Source organism: Tachypleus tridentatus, chromosome 1, assembly GCF_004210375.1.
Source record: "Tachypleus tridentatus isolate NWPU-2018 chromosome 1, ASM421037v1, whole genome shotgun sequence".
Lineage (NCBI taxonomy): Eukaryota > Metazoa > Arthropoda > Merostomata > Xiphosura > Limulidae > Tachypleus > Tachypleus tridentatus.
This window is the reverse complement of record NC_134825.1, coordinates 35,629,807-35,650,240: the sequence shown is the minus strand read 5'-3', so window position 1 is coordinate 35,650,240 and position 20,434 is coordinate 35,629,807. Positions and strand designations below refer to the sequence as shown.

Sequence of the window (20,434 nt, the reverse complement as noted above, 5' to 3'; positions counted from 1 at the left end):
AGAAACTGTTTGATTCTCTCTCAGAAAAAGTGGTTAATTATCACTGGATTCTTATACTCAGTCCTCTTGACAGTAAGCATTTATATAAACTTTTATGGTTTTGTTTGATTCATCTAATCCTCTGAATGCTAACAGTAATTTTTTATTCCCATCACATACATCTAAGTCTTATTTTTACTTCTTAGGTACTTCTAGAGGCTCAGCTACAATTGAATGGTAAGCTGTTTAGCTGTATAAGGTTGATATTCCTTTTTTCATTTGTTTTTCTGTGTCCACTTTCCAGATTATTGCAAACATTTTCAGCTCCTACTATTCTTGCACACAGATGCTTCTTCACTTTTCTGTCTATGGTGTATGTAGATGTTAACATCCAAATTTTATGTGCTTTTTCCTGTTTCTTCATCTGTCTATGATGTATTCTTTTGAATTTTACTGGATGAAGAAGTTAACTTTTATTTACCTCATCTAAGAATGTTTTTCAATTAGGGACAAACATTTCTGTGGAATTTTACTTGTAATTGTCTTTGATTCTGAAAGACTAAGAGAGTTTCAATTATTTATTGTGATTGAACCACTATTAGTTATTTCTTTTTATGGTATTTCAAGGGATCTGAATATCAAACTGTATTTTTTCATCCATACAAATTGTAAACATGATCATGAGTTAGCTCTCCACATCTTGCTGTATTTATTCTGTGGAAGAGTTCTTCTAAATTGGCAGTGACCATGCATATGCTTCAATCATAGTTGAAAATATATTTAGTGACTTGTATCAGTTACAAGCTTTGACGTTCTGTTGTCCTTGTATTCTTCAGCAGGGAAGGGTGATGATTACTGTGAGGGCTATGTCTTCACTTATTCTTATATGTCAATCTTGCCTTTATTCTAACCTATACAATCAAGGTTTTTAAGTTGGATTTACAGCTCCATTCAGTGTCAGTTTCTTGTCTATTTTTTGAAATTTTGGTGACAAGATTTTTTCCAGAATTACTTATTAAGATTGGATATGTATATTTCAATCACAAACAACTTAAACTTAAGCAATATGCGTGTTTGTTTCTTGGTCATGTAGAAAATAAACAGGTTGTTTTCATTTGTGAGGCATTGCTGGATATTTTAAATGCCTCAGCTAATTTTGTGTAATAAGGAGAAGTGTGATACAGTGAAGTATAGGCACAGAAGTTTAAAAAAATTATTATGTAATGATGATGATTCAAGAGGAGAAACATGTTGAGAAAAATTTTCCACTGTATGTTTATACTGTAACAAGCTGACACTATCAAGGTCAGTAAAAGGGTTATGCAACCTAGGATGCTGCATTAAAAAGCAGAACTAGGAAGAATCTCTGACAGCTTGAAGGCACTGCAGTATGGGCTAAAGCTGCAGATGATTGATAACTATTGAGCTTAAAACTTCCTAAAACGGGAGCTAGCTGGCACTTCGATAAAGTATCGACAACAAGAATGTGAGCAAGAGAATCGGCTGATGATTTACCGTCTCTATCTGCAATTAATGGATAAGCAGATTTGTTTTTGTTGTCAGCTGTTACTTATGCTCATAAGAGAATTGACTAATTCAGTGTTGGAGCTACTTGAGGGTTGTTGTGCATACTCTTTGGCAGATTGTGAGGATATTAAGAAGAAATAAATAAAATCTCATGCAACCACTGAAAAGTCAGTTCTTTTCTGCAGACAAATAATTGCTTTCAGATGCTGGATCAGTTATTTCTGCTACTTGAACATGAACACCACAATAATAAGCTCACCAACTGTTTCCTACCTTAACTCTTTGTAAGTACTTTACTGCTATTATTTCTAAACTTCAGTTAGCATATTAAAGTACTATAAAGATAATACTAGTAAGTGACTATTTAGCGAAAGTGTTGATTAAAGTAAAAGAGTTTAACTTATTCAAGAAAATGAATGCTGAATGTAAACTTTAAGTATATGAAAAACTTAATAAAAGAAGTATTCTTTTCTTATTCAAGAAAATGAATGCTGAATGTAAACTTTAAGTATATGAAAAACTTAATAAAAGAAGTATTCTTAGAATCTTGGTATCAGAGTTCTTTGCCTTGACTGTAAAGTCTCGAGCTAGTACCTGTGTGTTCTGTTTGCCCACTGTATTCTTACTTAAAATAAATAACAGTGTAATGGTTAGTATTAGTTGAAGCTCTAATGGCTAAGCCAAACCACCACTCAGCCTACCTGCATTACATTAAAATCTTCTATATTTCTACTATGTTGCTATCATCTTTCTATTTTTTGTGTTTATTAATTAAGTTGAAAGATGTATGGAATATAGTTCAAATTAATATTCTTTCTTTCCATCAGCTAGTTAAGTTTTCTCTCTTCTTTTTTTTATATATACATGTTTGTGTGGGGGAACTACCATAACAGTAACTCTAGTCAATAAAGAAAAAATGATAAATTATATTGCATTAATGCTAATGATTCTAGTTATCATTTAGCCTAACTTCATGTATGCATCATGTAATTATATAAGGTCTAGTAGCATGAAGGTTTTGTCTAAATTTCGTTATCCTGTGCCCTTCCTATTTTTATGCAATGTTAGTAGAATTACATATGAAATGTTTACATGTCAAACATTTACAGTGATATATGTGCAATACCTAAATGTGTTACTAATAGGAATTTTTATGTGGCTTATCGTTAGCTCATTTTATAAGTTTTTGCAATTATCAGCATTACCAAGAACTTGTTTGTTTTAAAATGTATACAAATGGCATAATATCTTTAGAAATAGCATTGATAAGTTTTCTTAAGAGTGGTACATATTTGGTTTTTCTGTTGTATTTATTGATATTTATGTTACATTTAAATTGTTTTTAACATTTATAATTTTTTTGAAGTTGTTGCTGTCAGACTGATATCATTGTCCATGCTTTTGTATGGTTGCACCAAGTCCTAAGCTACCATGACATAATGGGCATTTTAACCATGTCAAGAGTTTTGAGGAATTTTAAAAATTAAAACATAGTTATGTATGTAATAAAAATATTTATGTCATTACTGTATTTAAATTATTATAATAATTCAGTACAACACAAAACAGTTATCAATACATTTTTATTTTGTCATCAAAGGACATTTCAACAAAGAACCACAAACTTGAAAACTTGTGTGCTTAATGTATTATATATGCAATAATTAATATGCTTTGCACAAGCACCTTACACTTTGTGTAGCATGCACGACATGCAACTATTATTACATAGTAATTAAGGTAAGCCTTAATTATGTTGTATTTGTGGTAGGACATTGGGGGACCATTATGAAATAAGATCTGACAAAGATTCAAAAAGTGACAAAAGAAAACAAACGAAAAAGAGAGCTAACCAGGTGAAGAATTTAAACCAAGATCTAAGTTAGTGAAGATTAATACAGTAATCTCAAATTAATTAATGGATATGAAAATAAAATACATATGTACAAAATGAGTAAGGGCCTAAGGATATTCAAGTCTGTTATGACAAAATGAAAGGAAAGAAAGCAATCAGAAGAAGGGTCATTCCATGTCAAATCATCAAGGGGGCTGCAGGTGATCCTCACAGAATGCCTTGAAAAAGTTTACATAGGCTCATCTACTCATATAATGAAAAATTGCCAAAGATTAGATCAATATCTCTAATAGTTTCTGATTTACAGCCCTGTAAAATTTAATTTTTTTTTTCATTTTTGGCAAATTCATTTTGGGCAACTTTGGCTGCTTAAAGCTGCAAGAGTAACGGTGGTAGAAGGCTAAAATTTGCTACAGTGACTAAATTAATCTCACATAATTCAAAAATGGTCTCAAACCAAGTTTATCTCTCTTAGGATTTTCATAGTGAGGCTGTAAAATCACCTGAAAACCCAAAATCTTAAAAAACATTGGTTTATGTAATAAGCCATAGCTCTAAGACTTAATATGATACAAAGATGAATTTTTTTTTCAAATTTCCTATAACATATCAGTTGATAAATCAGCAATTGTTGTAATTAAAAGCCTATTAGATCTCACAGTACATGTGAATTTTTTCAAGGCATTTTGAGGGAGTCACCTGGAAAAGTTTCCAAATTCTGGATGATTTGACATGGAATGACCCAGAAGCCTTAAAAGTTTTGATAAGTTTTTAGTCCTACCACATAAGTAAAATAACAGTTGACAATGAATTAAAAGACAATGATAACCAGTACAGAGTAAAAGGCATCAAAGTAACAGAAGAAGATTTTCTGCATTTCCTGGAAATGGTTAATGAATATCATAATAACATACTAGGGCTTGGTATTGCAGGTATTGGTTCATGGTCGTAAAATATGAATGACAAAACAACAAATTACTTAATTATGTTTCTGTGCAAGTTTAAGGTGGTGGTTTTCCACTTGAGGAAAATCAACCAGAACAATAAAATGTAGAGAATAAATAATAGGAAATTATAATTATGGAAAAATTGTCACATTCATGGTTAAAGTTTTTTTAAAATTAGTTGCAATACTCTGTTTTTCTTGTAATTTATATGAAGATAAGGAAATATGGCCAGCTGATAAATGCTTTAGGTTCTAGCAGTATATTAAAAAATGCACACTCGAATCTCATGAGAAAACTGGTTGTCAGGTGAATAAATGTATTATGAAATGGAAGGAATTATAACTTCAGTTGAAAAAAAAAATATACAGTAGTTAGTACAGCTCACGTATTAAAGTTGAATGGAAACGTGTAACAGGTATATCAGTAGGAAAATTACAATAGTTATGCCTTTAACAGAGATAAATGAAGTTTCTCGTTGATATGTTTCTTGGCTAAATCACACTGGAAATTCAAGGTTTTTTAATTCATGTGAAATTATTGGCAGATTTTGATTTTATAATGAAGTCCAGAACAAGATAATATATGGATGCTTTTAGAAAAAGGTGTCAGTGCAATTATTCAAAGAATTAAATTTATATCATACACCTGACGTAAGTTATCACGACAAGCTGTTGGTAGTTTAATAAGACTAAGAAAAAATATACAATCACTTCCTTAGAAATAAAAATGTTATTTTGTGAAGATAGGAACCTTCTTCCAATGAGATAGTAACTTACTTACTGAGCTATAGTTTATGTGGAACTGTTTTTGTTGACTGTAGATTATGTCATTGGTTGATGAAACTTTGTAGAATGGACAGTAACTGTCTGTTGTAGAGACACAAGTGTAGAGGACAACATTTTGAAAGTATTCCAAGTCTGAAATTTCATCATGAATACTCTAACTAAACAATATGTCAAAGAATATGTCATTAGTTGTTATACTTTCAGTGATGTTACCTAGTTAGATGTTACCAGATAAATGGTTCTCATAACTTCTGCAGTTATTCTCAGGGGTAAAGTAAAGGTTTACAAGTAAAGTGGTTTTATATTTGCTCTAACTATTTAATATATATTATTAACTTACTGTTACTACTAAAATTGGAAAGTGTTTTAATACTTGTGTCTTTTACATATTTTTTTCTCATCTGTTAGTATAGATAACATGAAGTCCATTATGCCAATGGGAGAAATGACATGTACACGATGTAAAGAAGGGTTTCAACCTCATGAGGAAATTGTGAATTCTCAAGGAGAAGTTTGGCATAAAGAATGTTTCGTGTAAGTTCTATTGTAACTTAATATTATTGGAAATTAAAAGTTTTGTAGAAGTTTGTTTATGCTTAACAAATTTTAATAAGAGTGCCAGCATACTTAATGAAATTAAAATGAAAGGAAAAACAATTTAACTTTAAGAATAAATACAATAGCTACATATAATAAAATATATTTCGGGTAATAGTCTAAACAAATGTAATGTCTATGAAGAGATACCTTGGTGAACAGGAATATCGGAAAACATACCCTGGCTGAGGTATCAGCATTGAAGTTTTCTTTTTTGAAATTACTGGAACCTTGTGCATGATATTCAGTAACTGTTGTTGTAATTGATTGGTATCAAACTAATTATAGGTGTTATATAACAGTTGCCACTTTTGTATTTTTATGTAAACTGATTTCTTTTCAAGTATCAGGTTATACTGTTTTGTGACAAGAGGGTCACTTGAGAAACTTGAAATAAATTTGAATTTAGTTGAATGACTGAGATTTGAGCTAAGAAAACGTCTGGACATGTGACATAAGATGCCATGTTTATTACATACAAAGCAAAGAAATGGAACACAATACTTGCGTACTTGCATGGATGCTGGACAGTTGTTTTCATACAGATTCGAACAACAGTTATTACTTTGTAAAATATCTTTTCATAGTTCAATTTACATCTTTAACTAAGTGAAACTAGAGGCAGATCTATTTGTGACTAAAACTGATGTTACATACCAAAGGATAACTATTGATTTTCACAAAAGCAGTGTGTGTTGGTATATGACTGATCATTCTTGTGCAACAGACAAAGGCTGTAACCTCTAGATAACATCCACTTGGCCAGCAAAGAAAATGGCTGCCAATGACCCATTTTTATACGATGTATAAACTATAGCAGCATCCCAATGAGTAAAGTAGATACTACCTGCTAGAAAACAACAAAGCCACAGAATCAATTAGAATGAAACAATTTCAACAGTTTTCTGAAACACCTGCTTCTACCAAAACTACATAGAAAGATACTCAATGAAAACGTTTTGAAATTCTGATATAAATAAAAGCAGTCAGAAAACACGTGATATACTCACATACCTCACCATTGGTGATGGTGAATAATGGAAATATTTTTACTGTTATGTTATTGCAATTGTGTTAATTCAGAAGTTATGCCAAAAAAAAAGGGAAGGGAGGATTTGGTAAATCAACCAGTTATCTTTCTCTATGTTTAAAATTGCTGATTCTGAACTTTTTATTTAAAAAAATTAATAAATTTGGAATTTACAAGTCTATATTTAGTTCCTCTACATTTTTGTATTAAATAATCACAATTATATGTACAGCATGACATTTGAATAACTAAATGGAGATGCTATGTGTTTGATAACATATGCAATAGTTTGTTTATTGTCAAATACACAGTGGATTATTTGTGTTGTGTCCACCATAGGTATCAGAACCTAGTTTTTAACATTATAAGCTTTCAAATGAAATAATGAGTTATTGAGAGGGCTAGATGATAATGTGTTACATAAATTATTAAAATGGAAACAGTTTATTCATTTACCGTCATCACAAAGGCACAAGGTTAACAAATTCTACACATATAATGCTTGTTGATTCTTGCATAAGCAATTTACACATTACTGTCCAGAAAATCTACTAAACATTACATGTAATCATATAATTATTTTTCAGGTCAATGCATTTTGTAAAATGACAAGTCACAACAATTGTTGGTTCAGGTTATAAAATGATTTGATTACAGCTAGAAATAAAGTACAATCAATAAATAAATCAATATAATCAGTGAATGATAAGATAATGGTAACTTTGATAATTTATTTTGGGACAATGAAAATGTAATTTTCAATTTGACAAAATTAATTTTACATTCCAGTATATCACCTATTAATAAATGGAAAGTCGCATTCTGAACTCTTAAAAGCAAAATTATTTCAAAGTAAGCATAACAGTTTTAAGATAACTAAAGAGAAACAATTCTACTGAAAAAATTATTGAGTTAAAAGTTTTGGTAATGGAGAGAGTACTGAGAGTACTTAAGTCACTAAATAAAGCTTATATGAACGATAATTAAGTTATTATAATTTTATTGCAGAAAATAATTTTTGTTGAGACACTTGAGTGAGGTTAATGCTTTTTAAAATGTTCTTAAATGAATGTAGTGTTATTACAGGGTACCTTTTAATTTACAATGAAACACAATACTTTTGTTGAAATCTTTAACAATATGTTTTTAAAAGTTTCAAGTGAACAGAGAGTACAAACCTTTGATAAGATACTTGGTGAAATATAGTCTTTGTGATGAATTTTGTTGTTTTCAAGATATTTATGTTTAAGAAGGAATGATGTTGACAAGAATATTAGCTATTGCTGTTAAACTGGAACAAATAGGAACATACACAATCTTCACACAGAGATGTGTGTTAGTGGTATAGGATCAGTTTGGTTGTACTTGTTGTCTCTATAAGCTACCATAGTTTGATCCTTGGTAATTTCAGATTTTAATTTTCTTTTTAGTCTGATACACCTATGAAAGAGATTTTTATGTGCGACAAGAACATTGGCCTCATTGAGAAAACTTTCCTTAATCTTTAGCTCAAGTTCATTGGAAAATACACTACATGGCCAAAAGTATGTGGACACCTGACCATCACACCCATATGTGCTTGTTGAACATCTCATTCTTAAATGATGGGCATTAATATGGAGTTGGTCCCCCCTTTGCTGCTACAACAGCCTCCACTCTTCTGGGAAGGCTTTTCACAAGACTTTGGAACATGGCTGTGGAGATTCATTCCTATTCAGCCACAAGAGTGTTAGTGATGTCAAGCACTGATGTTGGGTGAGAAGGCCTGGCTCGTAGTCAGTGTTCCAATTCGTCCCAAAGGTGTTTGATGGGGTTGAGGTCAGGGCTCTATGCAGGCCAATCAAGTTCTTCCACATCTACCTTTGCAAACCATGTCTTTATGGATTTCACTTTATGCACAGGGACATTTTCATACTGAAACAAAAATTGTCCTTCCCCAAACTGTTGCCACAAAGTTGGAAGCACACAATTGTCTAGAATGTCATTGTATGCTGTAGCATTAAGATTTTCCTTCACTGGAACCATTATTCCTCCACAAAACTTTACTGTTGGCACTATGCATTCAGGCAAGTAGTGTTTTCTCAGCAACTGCTGCACCAAGATTCATCTGTCAGACTGCCATATAGTGAAATGTGGTTTGTCCCTCTAGAGAACACATTTATAGTTCTCCAGAGCCCAGTCGTGGTGTGCTTTACACCACTCCAGCTGATGCTTGGCATTGTGCATGGTGATTTTAGGCTTGAGTGCGGCTGCTCGGCCATGGAAACCCATTTAATGAAGCTCCAAACGAACAGTTCTTGTGCTGACATTGCTTCCAAAGGCAATTTGGAACTTGGTAGTGAGTGTTGCAACTGTCAACAGATGATTTTTACATGCTACTTGCTTCAGCACTCGGCAGTCTGTTCTGTGAGCTTGTGTGGCCAACTGCTTTATGGCTGAGACTATGTTGCTCCTAAACTATGTTGCTTCACAATAAGAGCACTTACAGTTGATCAGGCTAGCTCTAGCAGAGCAGAAGTTTGATGAACTGACAGTGCTACGTTGAAAGCCACTGAGCTCTTCAGTAAGACCCATTCTACTGCCAATGTTTCTCTATGGAGATTGCATGGCTGTATACTTGATTTTATGTCCTTGTTAGCAATGGGTGTGGCTGAAATAGCCAAACCCACTAATTAGAAGGGGTGTCCACATAATTTTGGCCATGTAGTGTACATCTCAGTTTGTCATGCTTTCCCACTTTGTAACTGCTTCTTAACTTCTGTAACTCATATTTAGACATTTTTGTTCTTTTGATCACTACCTTCTTCTACATTCAAAATATTAGAAGCATTAATTTGTAGGTTAACATCACAGTGAGCTAAGCATTTTTAGAAGGTGCAGCAGCATGTCAGCATGATTTTTTAAAATTTAAATGTTTTTATTGCCAATAATGTAACTGTACTTATTGCATAAAATTGTAGATTAGTATAAAATGTATTAAATGTTTGTAATCATAAACATTTTTGCATGAGTAGGTGTTGCCAATGTTTCAGACCCTTTCCTGATGGTTTGTTTTTTGAGGTAAGTTGTCACTATTCTAATTTTTCTTAAGCTGTAATAATTCTTTTGATATTTAATGTCAGAAAAAATAGAGCTATTTGAAGGTCATAGTTATTTAAACATTAAGATTTTATTATTATAATATACTAAACATCTCAGGTTTTATCTTATTAAAATTATTTCAGTGGTAAGTTTTTGTTTCCAATATGGTGGCTGTATGTTCATGAACGATGTTTATTTCTAGTGATTTATTATGCAGACATTGGCATTGGTAATCAAGACAGAAAAAACTGTGTTATAGCTAAATATTTAATTAATTTTTGTAAACGTGACCAACGTGTATAGGTGACCAAGTGAGCACTAGTCAAGTGAAGTTGAGATAGAAAAAGAAAACATGAAGTTAGTCTGCATGTGAGTGATTAAGCTCAATGCATGATAACTTACAGTGAGTTTCACAGTTTAACAGAGGTAATGGAGGGAATTTGTCTTGTCAAACGTGTTCTAAAGTGATTGAACCCACCTGTATGGGCTTTGACAAAAAGGAGACAATTATTTAATGTTGAGTAACTGAATGTGTGTGTGTTTTCTTATAGCAAAGCCACATTAGGCTATCTCCTGAGTCCACTGAGGGGAATAGAACCCCTGATTTTAGAGTTGTGAACCTGTAGACTTATTGCTGTACTAGCAGGGGACTTCTGTAATGTAAAAAATTTTTGTACATAATTTGACTTGTTTTGAATATATGTTTTATTTTTAAACAAGTAGAAGTGGAGAATATGGGTAGAAATGTGGGAAAAGATGAGTAGCTATTGGAAATGCAATTTCAGATAAGGAAAATGTTAACTTTTGAGATAATACCTCACCTCTTCATACAGTGAAGTTATGGAGTGACTGGTGCAAATTGTACCTCGATCAGTTCCCTTCATAAAGTGCAAGGGGTGTGACACTTGATTGCAGGGGCTCCATAGGGGCACACCACTGAGAGACTGCATCTCATCTTTGACCAGAAAAGAGGCAAGAGACAGAGAAGCCAAGGGTGTGTGTTGAAGAGATGGTCTGCATGTGAAGATACCCATTTACGTTTTGCACACAAATTGTTAGACAGCTAATATGAGTAGTGTGGTTGGGGCAAATTCAGGACATGTGTGGGCACCTAACCTCTATCATCATACTCTATAAGACAAACTCAACTGTGGAAGGAGAGCACCTATAATACATATATATACTAACCTAAACTCTACAATAAGAATCTACAGGACAGATTGCAGTTGTGGAGAAAGAGTATGTTAGTGATGCATCACAGTTTGTATAAATTATGTACCTTAATTATATAACCAGATACTATGAGACTAACATTGGCTGTGAGAGGAAGATACATTATTATATAATACAGAAATGCGTGTACTCCTCAACTCTACAGTCAGACTCTACAGGACACACCAGCTGTGGAAGAAGGGTATGTGTTGATACATCATGATTTATAAAGAGTACTTGTTTCAACTCTATTGTCAAACACTATGGGACTAACATCAGCTGTGGGAGGGAGGAACTATCATTATGTAGTATGTATCCATATAGAGTTCGTTTGCACTGACACCACTGAACAGACTTTGACTGTACGAAATGGATATGTCATATACATTACAGATTTTGACATGATGTTGTGAGTCTACACCTTAACTTGCCTGAATAGATTCCATTTGACAGAGCACATATGTAGGTGGAAGGCACTGGATTAAGCAGGATAGGTCCATTTATACATAATGCGCTCATCCAGCTCTACTGAACACACCTGAGCTTGCCCCAGTGTTGAATCCAACTGATGAGAGTTCTTTACAGCTCATCATTTCAGTGACAAGAATTGGTAAGTGGCAAGGATCTTCTGCAGTTCACTCAATAAAGGAAGGAGAATTTTTGTTGGAAAGACCTGGAGAAAGTGACTGGATTCCTATTGGCCCTTTAGTCGAATATTATCTTTTACTGGAGACAGTGAATAGGGGTCTCTGGAACCCCGTTCTTAAACGTCAGTAAGCACAGTCCAGGAATTGGGCACAAAAACCTCTCTAGTGCTGCCTCTTTCTATGATAGTACATGCAATAGAGTGAATATAAGTTTATTCCTTGAGGATAATTCTTGTGGTTATGTGGAAAATTTCATCACACAGTGGGCACAGGTAGAGTAAAGGTGGATGGTATGAGTGCTTTCCATTCTTATGGCTTGATACCCTGAGAGGAAACACCTGTTTTTTTGGTGAAATCTTTTGGAATGGAAGAGGGGCTGTGAAAGAAACAGTATATATATTCCTTTCAAATTTGGTGGGTAATTGAAGAATTGTGACCTATGGATGCTAAAAACCATCTGAAGAGAAAACAACCAAAGGGTGTAGAGAATGATGTGAATGTTTGGAGAGAGTTTACATACTGGCCTAGCAGGGTCTGTCCAAGGGCTTGTGAAAACAAGATGTAAAGGGAGGAGAAAAGAGATGATGAATAAATTGCAAAGAAAGGTGAGATAGTCTGCAAAAGTCCACATCTTAAGATGAACATGTCATTGGAAGAGTTAATGGAACTGTCCCATAAGAGAAGAAGGAAAGATGTCCATGGCAAAGATCGTTCTGGTAAAGGGATATATGAAGACAGCAGCCTCTAAACGAAAAGATCCATGATAAGGCACAACAAACAGTTTATCAGAACACAGGAGTCAAATTAGATGCAAATGGTCCAATAGACAGTTAAGAGACAGAAGTAGGGGAGATAGGAGAGGAGTACAGTGTACTTCCTTAGTGGTGAAAGTCTGACAAAGGAAAGATCTGTCTGGGAAGAGGAAAAGATAGGTGTAGTAGATGAGGGTGAGAAGAGCTTCTATATGAAAAACATTAGAATAATGATGATCTTAGAGGAGAAGTAGGAAGAAACAAATCTGGAGATAAGTATGATACAAAAATCAGGAAGCCACTGGCTTGAATGGTACATGCATGAATGAGACTGTGCAAAACTTTATTCAAGTCTCAGTCAAGCAGAGTAATTAGATAAAAATTGAGAAGAATTGGTAAGTGGAATATAAAGAAAGAACAGTGGAAGAAATACCTCAAGGAACTTATGAAGTCATGAGCACCCAAAAACCAGGAGAAGCTGAGACCAATAATGTATTGATGAATAGTTGAGTAAAAAACACAGAAAGGTGGTGCACAGCATTATTACCATGAGGAAGAGGTGAGAAGAAGTTAATTCTCTATGAAGAAAAAGTGAGAGGAAGAGGAAAATGGGGAAAAAAAGGCGAGGTCTAAATATTAAATGGACCAAAGCAAAGATGATTAAAGAGGTACCATCAGTAGGACCCAAAAAGGGGAGTAGTGAGTACACTTAAGCCCAGAAAGAGAAGTAGATATAGAGAAAAAAATAAGAGCAAGCCTGGTTGAGTAATTGACAGCCAAAGTGAAAGAATGAGGAACAGAGGGTTATAAAAAAGGAAGCACAGAGATTAGAAAGGTAGGAAAAGCATCCAAGAGAGGTGTATCAAACCAAAATAAACCACACAAAAGACCTGGGGTTTTTGAAGCTACTGCACTGACAGAAGTCTGGTCGAGAGAGGCAAACTACCACCATGATTAAAACTCCTGGTAAGTGATGTTAATGGGCTCAGATGTGTATTGCTATTTATTGCCCAGGAACAAAACACCCTGGAACAAGAGCCTTAAGGATGATTGGAACAAGGAAAGACTGAAATAGAGTAAGTGAAACATGACTAAATGAAACACTTGTAAGAATAGGAATATAACTTATGAAGAATGAGAAAGTTTGGCACATTGACATGAAGTGATGTCTTGCATGCAAATGTTGGAAGTCCTGCCATCACTGAAAAATATACCTCAGTTAAAAAGAGAAGGAACAAAAAAGGTAGAGATATAGTTGGAGAAATGGTAAGGAAGCATAGGAAGTAGTATGGACATGGAATCACCATGTTAAGTCCTTGAGGAGATGCTCACAAAAGATGACAAAGGGAAAAAAAGAAGATCCACAACATTCACTGGAGGTGATAAATGAGGGCATCTCAAAAGTATTGAGGAGTTTTTAAGAAACCCAGAGTCTATAAAAGCTAAAGAACCTTTCATGCAGGAAGAGTATTGGAAATGGAAAATGTGGTTACTAGATATGCTGTAGTTTGTAGGCAAAGATAATTAGCCAAACTCTGCTGAAATAAGAGAGAATGAAAATGTCCAAAAGTACTCAACTCTGATTGAGTAGGAGAAAAGGTTTATACCCCAATACAAGTTTCCCAACTCTGTAGCCATTATAAAAGAAGGGAGGTAGTTGAAAGGAAACATCTGAGAATGGGTTGAAAGATATAAAATGCCATTGAAAAGGAATATCAGCATAGGGTTGTGAATATGGCAAGTGAAGGCCTCCTGAAACCAACAAATACATGAGAGGTCACGAATGAGTTGAAGTGAAGAGCAAGGAATGTGAAGAGTCAAAAAAGGATGGGCAGAATAAAAAAACAAAGGGTAAGAATAGCTAAGAAAAGCATAAAGAAAAGGAGTCAAGGAATTTGAGCATGAGAAAGGAAGCCACATAAATCCTATTAACAATAACAAGCAAGGAGAAAATACTACATAAATTAAGAAATGTGGAATGATAAAAAGAAAAATCATAAAGAACAAAGGGCAGAATATAAAGAAACGAACATACCTCAGAATGAAATCCAGAGAGAGGATGAAAGATTTAAGTCATATCATGAATGCATCGTTAGCAAAATAGGTTAATGGTACAGTCCAGTAGATCATTCCCACCTAAGAAACAAGAAATTCAGCCAATGGAACTTTTAAAAAATTGTAGGTTATGTTTTTTGAGGTGAGTTGCAGTAGTCATCATTTAACTTTTCAATCATGGACTATGGCCGTTGATAAATGGACATAGTTTAAAGCTTTATTTTGTGAAAAATTTATAAATCTTATGTACAGTATAATATCATATAATTATCAAAATATATATTTTACTTTAAATTATGGAAGTATAATTATCTTTAAACCCCATAGCAATATTAAATAGGTACAGTTTTGGTCAGTAACACTTTATAGTTTTAGTGAATAAAAACCACATAACCCAAGCAGTTTCAAAAGGTGGACCTTTCTTCTTCAGAGGCAAACTGGGAATGGCTAATGGGCACAATCCTGATGATAAAGGTCTACCTTCTGAAGGTTGGTTTTAGGGTTTTTAGTCATTTATCTTGAAACTTCTTGAACTTATGTGTTTTTGTAACATCATGACTTCATGGTTTTAAGTATTTTTTTCCTCTTTTCTGCAGAAAAATTACATCACTCATAACATTTTAAAGAAATGCTTTTCAGATAAAGGTTCCAAAAGAAAAATTTTAAATTAAAAAATATAAATATACGAGCCGAGTTTTGTAAAATAAGTTCAAAATAAGAAAATGGAACTGATTCAAGTTTAAAATGCTGGATTTGTAATTCCATACCCATATCTACCAAACAAACAGTCATTCTAGGTTTTTCTATATTTATAGATGTTTTTCTTTAAAATTTAAAACTACTGAGAGATTATGAGTAATTATCATAAAACCTTTTATCAGTTTGAACAGAGGAAATACTGTGAATATGATTTTCAAGTTCTTTATGCTCCATGTTGTGGAAGATGCAAAGAATTTATAACTGGACGAGTGATCAAAGCTTTGAAAAATAATTGGCATCCCCATTGTTTCCTTTGCCAATTATGTTGGGCTCAACTAGCTGACAAAGGGTTCTTCAATAATGCAGGAAGGTGTGTCATTTTGTTTGTTTTTATTTTGTGATGGTATTATTTGGATTATATGTGTGTATTTTTATGTAGAGTATTTTTGTTTACTCAAAATAATGAATTGTCCAGTTAGCTGGGTTATTGAAATACTTTATTTTCTAACTTAAATACTTTATACTTTACTGAATTTTGCATTGTTGTTAATATTTTCTGTACATTGTAAATAATACCAGAATGGTATAAAATAGTACAGTTTAACCACCAATATTCAGTTCAGTATAAATAACTTACTGTTGTAAAGCTCCAAAGATTAATTGTTAGAGTATAATGTAAAACCATGGAGTGGCATAACTGAATGTAGTGACATACAGTTATTTTGTGATCACTTTAAAAAATCCATCCACCCAAAAGTAATGCTGTTGATCAACATCCACTGTCTTTGAAATCTATCAAAGAACATTTAAAAATATTGTATTACTAAGTGATTAAATATTGTTTTTATTTAATTGTGTGTTCTTTGTTGGTATAGTAGACATGATTACTTGCTTTATGATTCATGAACCCAAACAATACCTATCTATGCTATTAAAAGTTCATTAAACAAGAAACCTGTAGAAAATGTTGTTGCTACATAATAGAAAAAACCAATTAGAAAAATTTAAAATGTTAAGTATTTATAAATACAGTCAGGTTATTGGAGTTTTCAGTTAGGTAAGATAAGAGTTTAGTATGCATAGCCATTGTTAACTCAGGACACTCATTTCACATATCACTTATGAGTTACTGGACTTAAGTTTTCATTATTCAAGTTTACTGGATTGTAGTTGGAAAGTTTTATAGTACTGATCGATTTAGAATTTTATCTGCATATGTTGCAAAACAACTTATGTGAATACTAAAGAGACAGAAATTTTGTCTGTTATGCAGATGTGTTGACATTTTTAATGTTGTTTTAATACAGGGTGTTTGGAAAGTCACTGTGCAGTTTTGACAGCAGCAATAACAGCATTCATTCAGTCTATTTCAAGCCAGCAACTGATAGTGGTGTTTAGAAACAAAATACGAAGGATCCAAGCCTGTATTGATGCCAACAGGGGTCACTTTCAACATTGTTTATAATTGTTATTCATATTTACCTCCTGTATTCTATATTGAAAAATGTCTGTTAATAAATATATAAGTGCACAGTGACTTTCCAAGCACCCTGTATGAGCAGTAAACTAAGTTTAATTTCTTTAAAGTCTTAGTGAGTCATCTGACAACTCAAAAAAATCTAACTTCATGCACCTTGTTATACAGTTTTAAGCTGAGGTTGTTTTTTTTGTGTGTAAAAGCCTTTTTAAGAATATTTTATCATAGTTTTTCTGTAAAGTAATTGAGGGATTAGTTGAACTCAGATCTGAAATCAATAGTTATCATACTGGATAAGATTACTTAAATCTTGGGCGGGCAGGATTTGGGACCAGAATGAGGTGAAAGCAAAATAAAAAGTGATATAGTATACACATGACACCTATAATAATATCCAACAGAAAAAAAAGTCTGGGGTTACTGTTTCCAGTGTAATCCACCCCATCCTTTCAATACTCAAAATATAAAGTGAAGAAGAGAGAATGTTTTTTTTAAGTATTAAAGTTTATGATTGTTTGGCACATATGATATTATCATACAATAGCATATGATATTTGTTAAAAACCTACAAGTAAGTAAAGCATTTTTAATCAATTTATATTTATTTACTGAACAGGGTTCTTTTCCCAGAAAAATTCAACTACAACTTTGCATCATTTCAGGCTAGACATGTTATAAGTGTGTGTGCACTGGTTTAGCTAGACCTGTAAAATACAGTGATGAAAATATACTGAACAAGTCTTCACACAATACTGAGTATCTGCACTTATCTTGTATTACTGTGCCAGATGTATTTAAATGTTGTATACTATTTTCAGTATGTAGGAAAGCAATAACACTTACTTGTGCTTGATGCATTATAAGTAGCTCACTGGGAAGCACAGTTAACTGTCAAAAGAAGCATGTTGGACGTATACTTTGGAGTATTCATATGCAAGAAAACATACAAGTACCAGTACACTAAAAAGTTTAAAATATCAATATGGGAACAAAAAGCATCTTATTACAACATGATACAAACAAAACTTAAATGATTGATATTAATCAAATGAACAGTGCTTACTCATGAAGTTAGTTCCACATAATAGTTGCCAACAGGGTTACCAAAATAAATATTGTAGTAAGTGAAAGTTAAATCAACCATCTTTGTAAACTATTTTGGATTGACTGATTACCTTTGTATGTCTTTATATTCCTTCAACAAAAGATATAATTCAGATAATCAGAAATTTAAAGGAAAGTGAAATATTTAAGTTCTCACCAAAAAATGAATATGTTGAGGTTCATCGCATAGGCCAGTCTATTAATATTTCTCTGTTTAAAATATATGTAGAAATATTAAATTTGTTTCAGATTTCTGCAAAGGTGAAAACATTAAAATAAATGGTTTTATGGAAAGTAAAGCAAACAGATAATACACACCAATGATAGGTACATGTAATATTGACTGTTTTAAATTTTATAAATTCATTTTTTTTCTCTAAATTACTGTGTTTTAGGTATGACAGGAAATGAGACAATTCTTCCATCTTTAGGAGTTCTTAGTACAAATTATATTAAATTATATAATTAGATTTTATATAAAATTAGTTCATTTGTTTGGATATTGAGCTACTTTATTTTTTGAATGTTTTGATATATCTTGTAATTTACTTGATTTAGTATTTATTGTTCAAAAATAACATTATATTAATTTAATATTTTGCACATTATGGAAAATATGTTATTTTTGTTATTATTATGTGTATTGAAGTTTTATTTTTCCTGTTTCACAGAGCTTTGTGTTTTAACTGTAATGCCAAAGAGAAAGGAGCTGCTGTAGGAAAGAATATTTGTGTCAAGTGTCAGTAAGTAGATATATTTATTTAAAATTTGAATACGAAACAGATGTTTCTTTATTTTTATTATTACCATTAGGATAATTTTTATGGACCTTTTTAATTTTAAAATATTTTTGGAATATATTTTGCACTGTACAGTTTTCGTTTTTGAAGGTTGTTAAATTGCACATGAATCAACTAAAAATAAAAAGTTTTAAAAAATCATTAGAAGATTTAAGAAAGTGCATGTCAGGGTTTAGAGTTTAACACAATCCGTGATGATGAGAAAAACCCACTTGTAGAGAATTATACATTGAAAAATATAGAGTAACACAATATTTTTTGAACTATAATGTATGCTCTTTTTTTATAAATGACCATATACTTTTTTTTTACACATAATATATTCCACCATTTGCTGATTAACCATATTTGTGTATTTTGATCTGATTTATTCCTCAGTGGTGTGGAAGTAAATATGCAGGCTTATAATGCTAAAAACTGAATTTTAATATTAGTGGTGAACACAAGCTTTATGCTTAGCTACAATTAAACAAATTATTATGATTCAACTGTTTTAACCAAAATTTTTAATTAGACTGCATGCACATTAAGATTCACCAAAAAACAATTGACCTCAGATCCTCTTTTAAAACATATAGCTATTTGTTTTATCCTATGATTCAGTGACAAGTCTTAAAGTTTATAGTATTACAATTTAGGTTTCAGTACTTGCAATGGACATAGTACAGATAGCTTTGTGCTTAACAACAAACAAACAAAAAATTAAATTATCTCCTAGACATTTTGATCATACAAATATGTAACATTTCAATAAAACAAATAAGCCTAAAACACCTACAGGTTTATATCAATACAACTGTCTTGCAATATGGTTTTCTATTGTGAATTGATAATACAACTTGAAATATTTTGTTCAATTAGATTTATATAAATGGGCTACACTGCTTAATTACACTTGAATTTCTTTCTAGAATTTTTATGTGTTATATATCCATCCACAGTGATTCAGTGGTAGATGAAGTTTTTATCATTTCACTTTCTGTATTAATACATATAAAGGTATGTTATTAGATGAATATGAAGCCAGTATTTATGATTAAGTTACTATTGCAAAATAAATTGATTTGTGGAGTAGTAACTATCTTTAGTATGATGAATAATAGTCCTTTTTTGTAAATTAAATCCAAAAATTATAGCGTGTGCATTTAACTGAGTTATCTGGCTTGTTTTATATATTAATATCCAGGGTTTGGTCCATGTAGAAGACACAGCAGAAATGGCCTTTCAGCAGCTTTGAACTTAACAACAATGTATCATCTGATTCATATACGTTTAAATATAATGCATATAATTTTATTAAATGTTTAAGTATATTTGTGAAACAAATTTAAACATTTTGACTCTAATGTATTTTAAATTGAATCTTGAATAATCAATTTTTTTTGGAGTTGTGTTAAACTTTAAAAGTAATACTTTTTTTGATAGAATTTATATATTCTAGTCTATTGCATTATTTTTGTGCAGTGGTATAATAGATGAACTTCCACTAAGAATATCTGGAGAAACATATCATCCTTATCACTTTAATTGCTCAAAATGTAGGTAAGATGAAAATACTTTCTTTGATTTTTTTTTTGCTTAACCATCTGCATAACAGAATTCTGTTTTTCAGGAAATAGTCATTCATACTCTGTTGAGATAGAAGATTAATGTTATAATACTAATTTATTTTGTAAATAGACAATTTTTTAATTTGATGAACCACCTGTATCACATATTAAACTATCATACCCGTAAAGTAGCTCCTTAACCACTCTGTTTTTTTCAGGTGTATTACAGTAATCTTAGAAAACATCACTGATGAGGATCTATATTTTTAATAAGCAGTCTTTCCTGTTTCTTGTTTTTGTTTACTATCTGCTAAGTGGCTTTTAAGTTGTTTTGACA

At 32.1% G+C, this 20,434-nt stretch overlaps 1 protein-coding gene across 5 annotated transcripts in view; it reads left to right on the top strand.

Moving 5' to 3' along the window:
• LOC143246151 (LIM and senescent cell antigen-like-containing domain protein 1) overlaps window positions 1-20,434 on the top strand; it is a 51,940-nt gene that overhangs the window by 17,307 nt on the left and 14,199 nt on the right. For 2 of the 5 annotated variants that reach the window (XM_076492389.1, XM_076492386.1), the window contains exons 3-7: window positions 5,507-5,627; window positions 9,735-9,780; window positions 15,349-15,536; window positions 18,419-18,490; window positions 20,012-20,089. In XM_076492389.1, the coding sequence (XP_076348504.1) occupies window positions 5,512-5,627; window positions 9,735-9,780; window positions 15,349-15,536; window positions 18,419-18,490; window positions 20,012-20,089 (500 nt within the window). In that variant the 5' untranslated portion in view covers window positions 5,507-5,511. Of the gene's footprint in view, window positions 1-1,313; window positions 1,791-5,501; window positions 5,628-9,734; window positions 9,781-15,348; window positions 15,537-18,418; window positions 18,491-20,011; window positions 20,090-20,434 lie in introns of those variants that run through there. The other 3 variants (XM_076492373.1, XM_076492366.1, XM_076492379.1) reach the window with 2 other exon arrangements.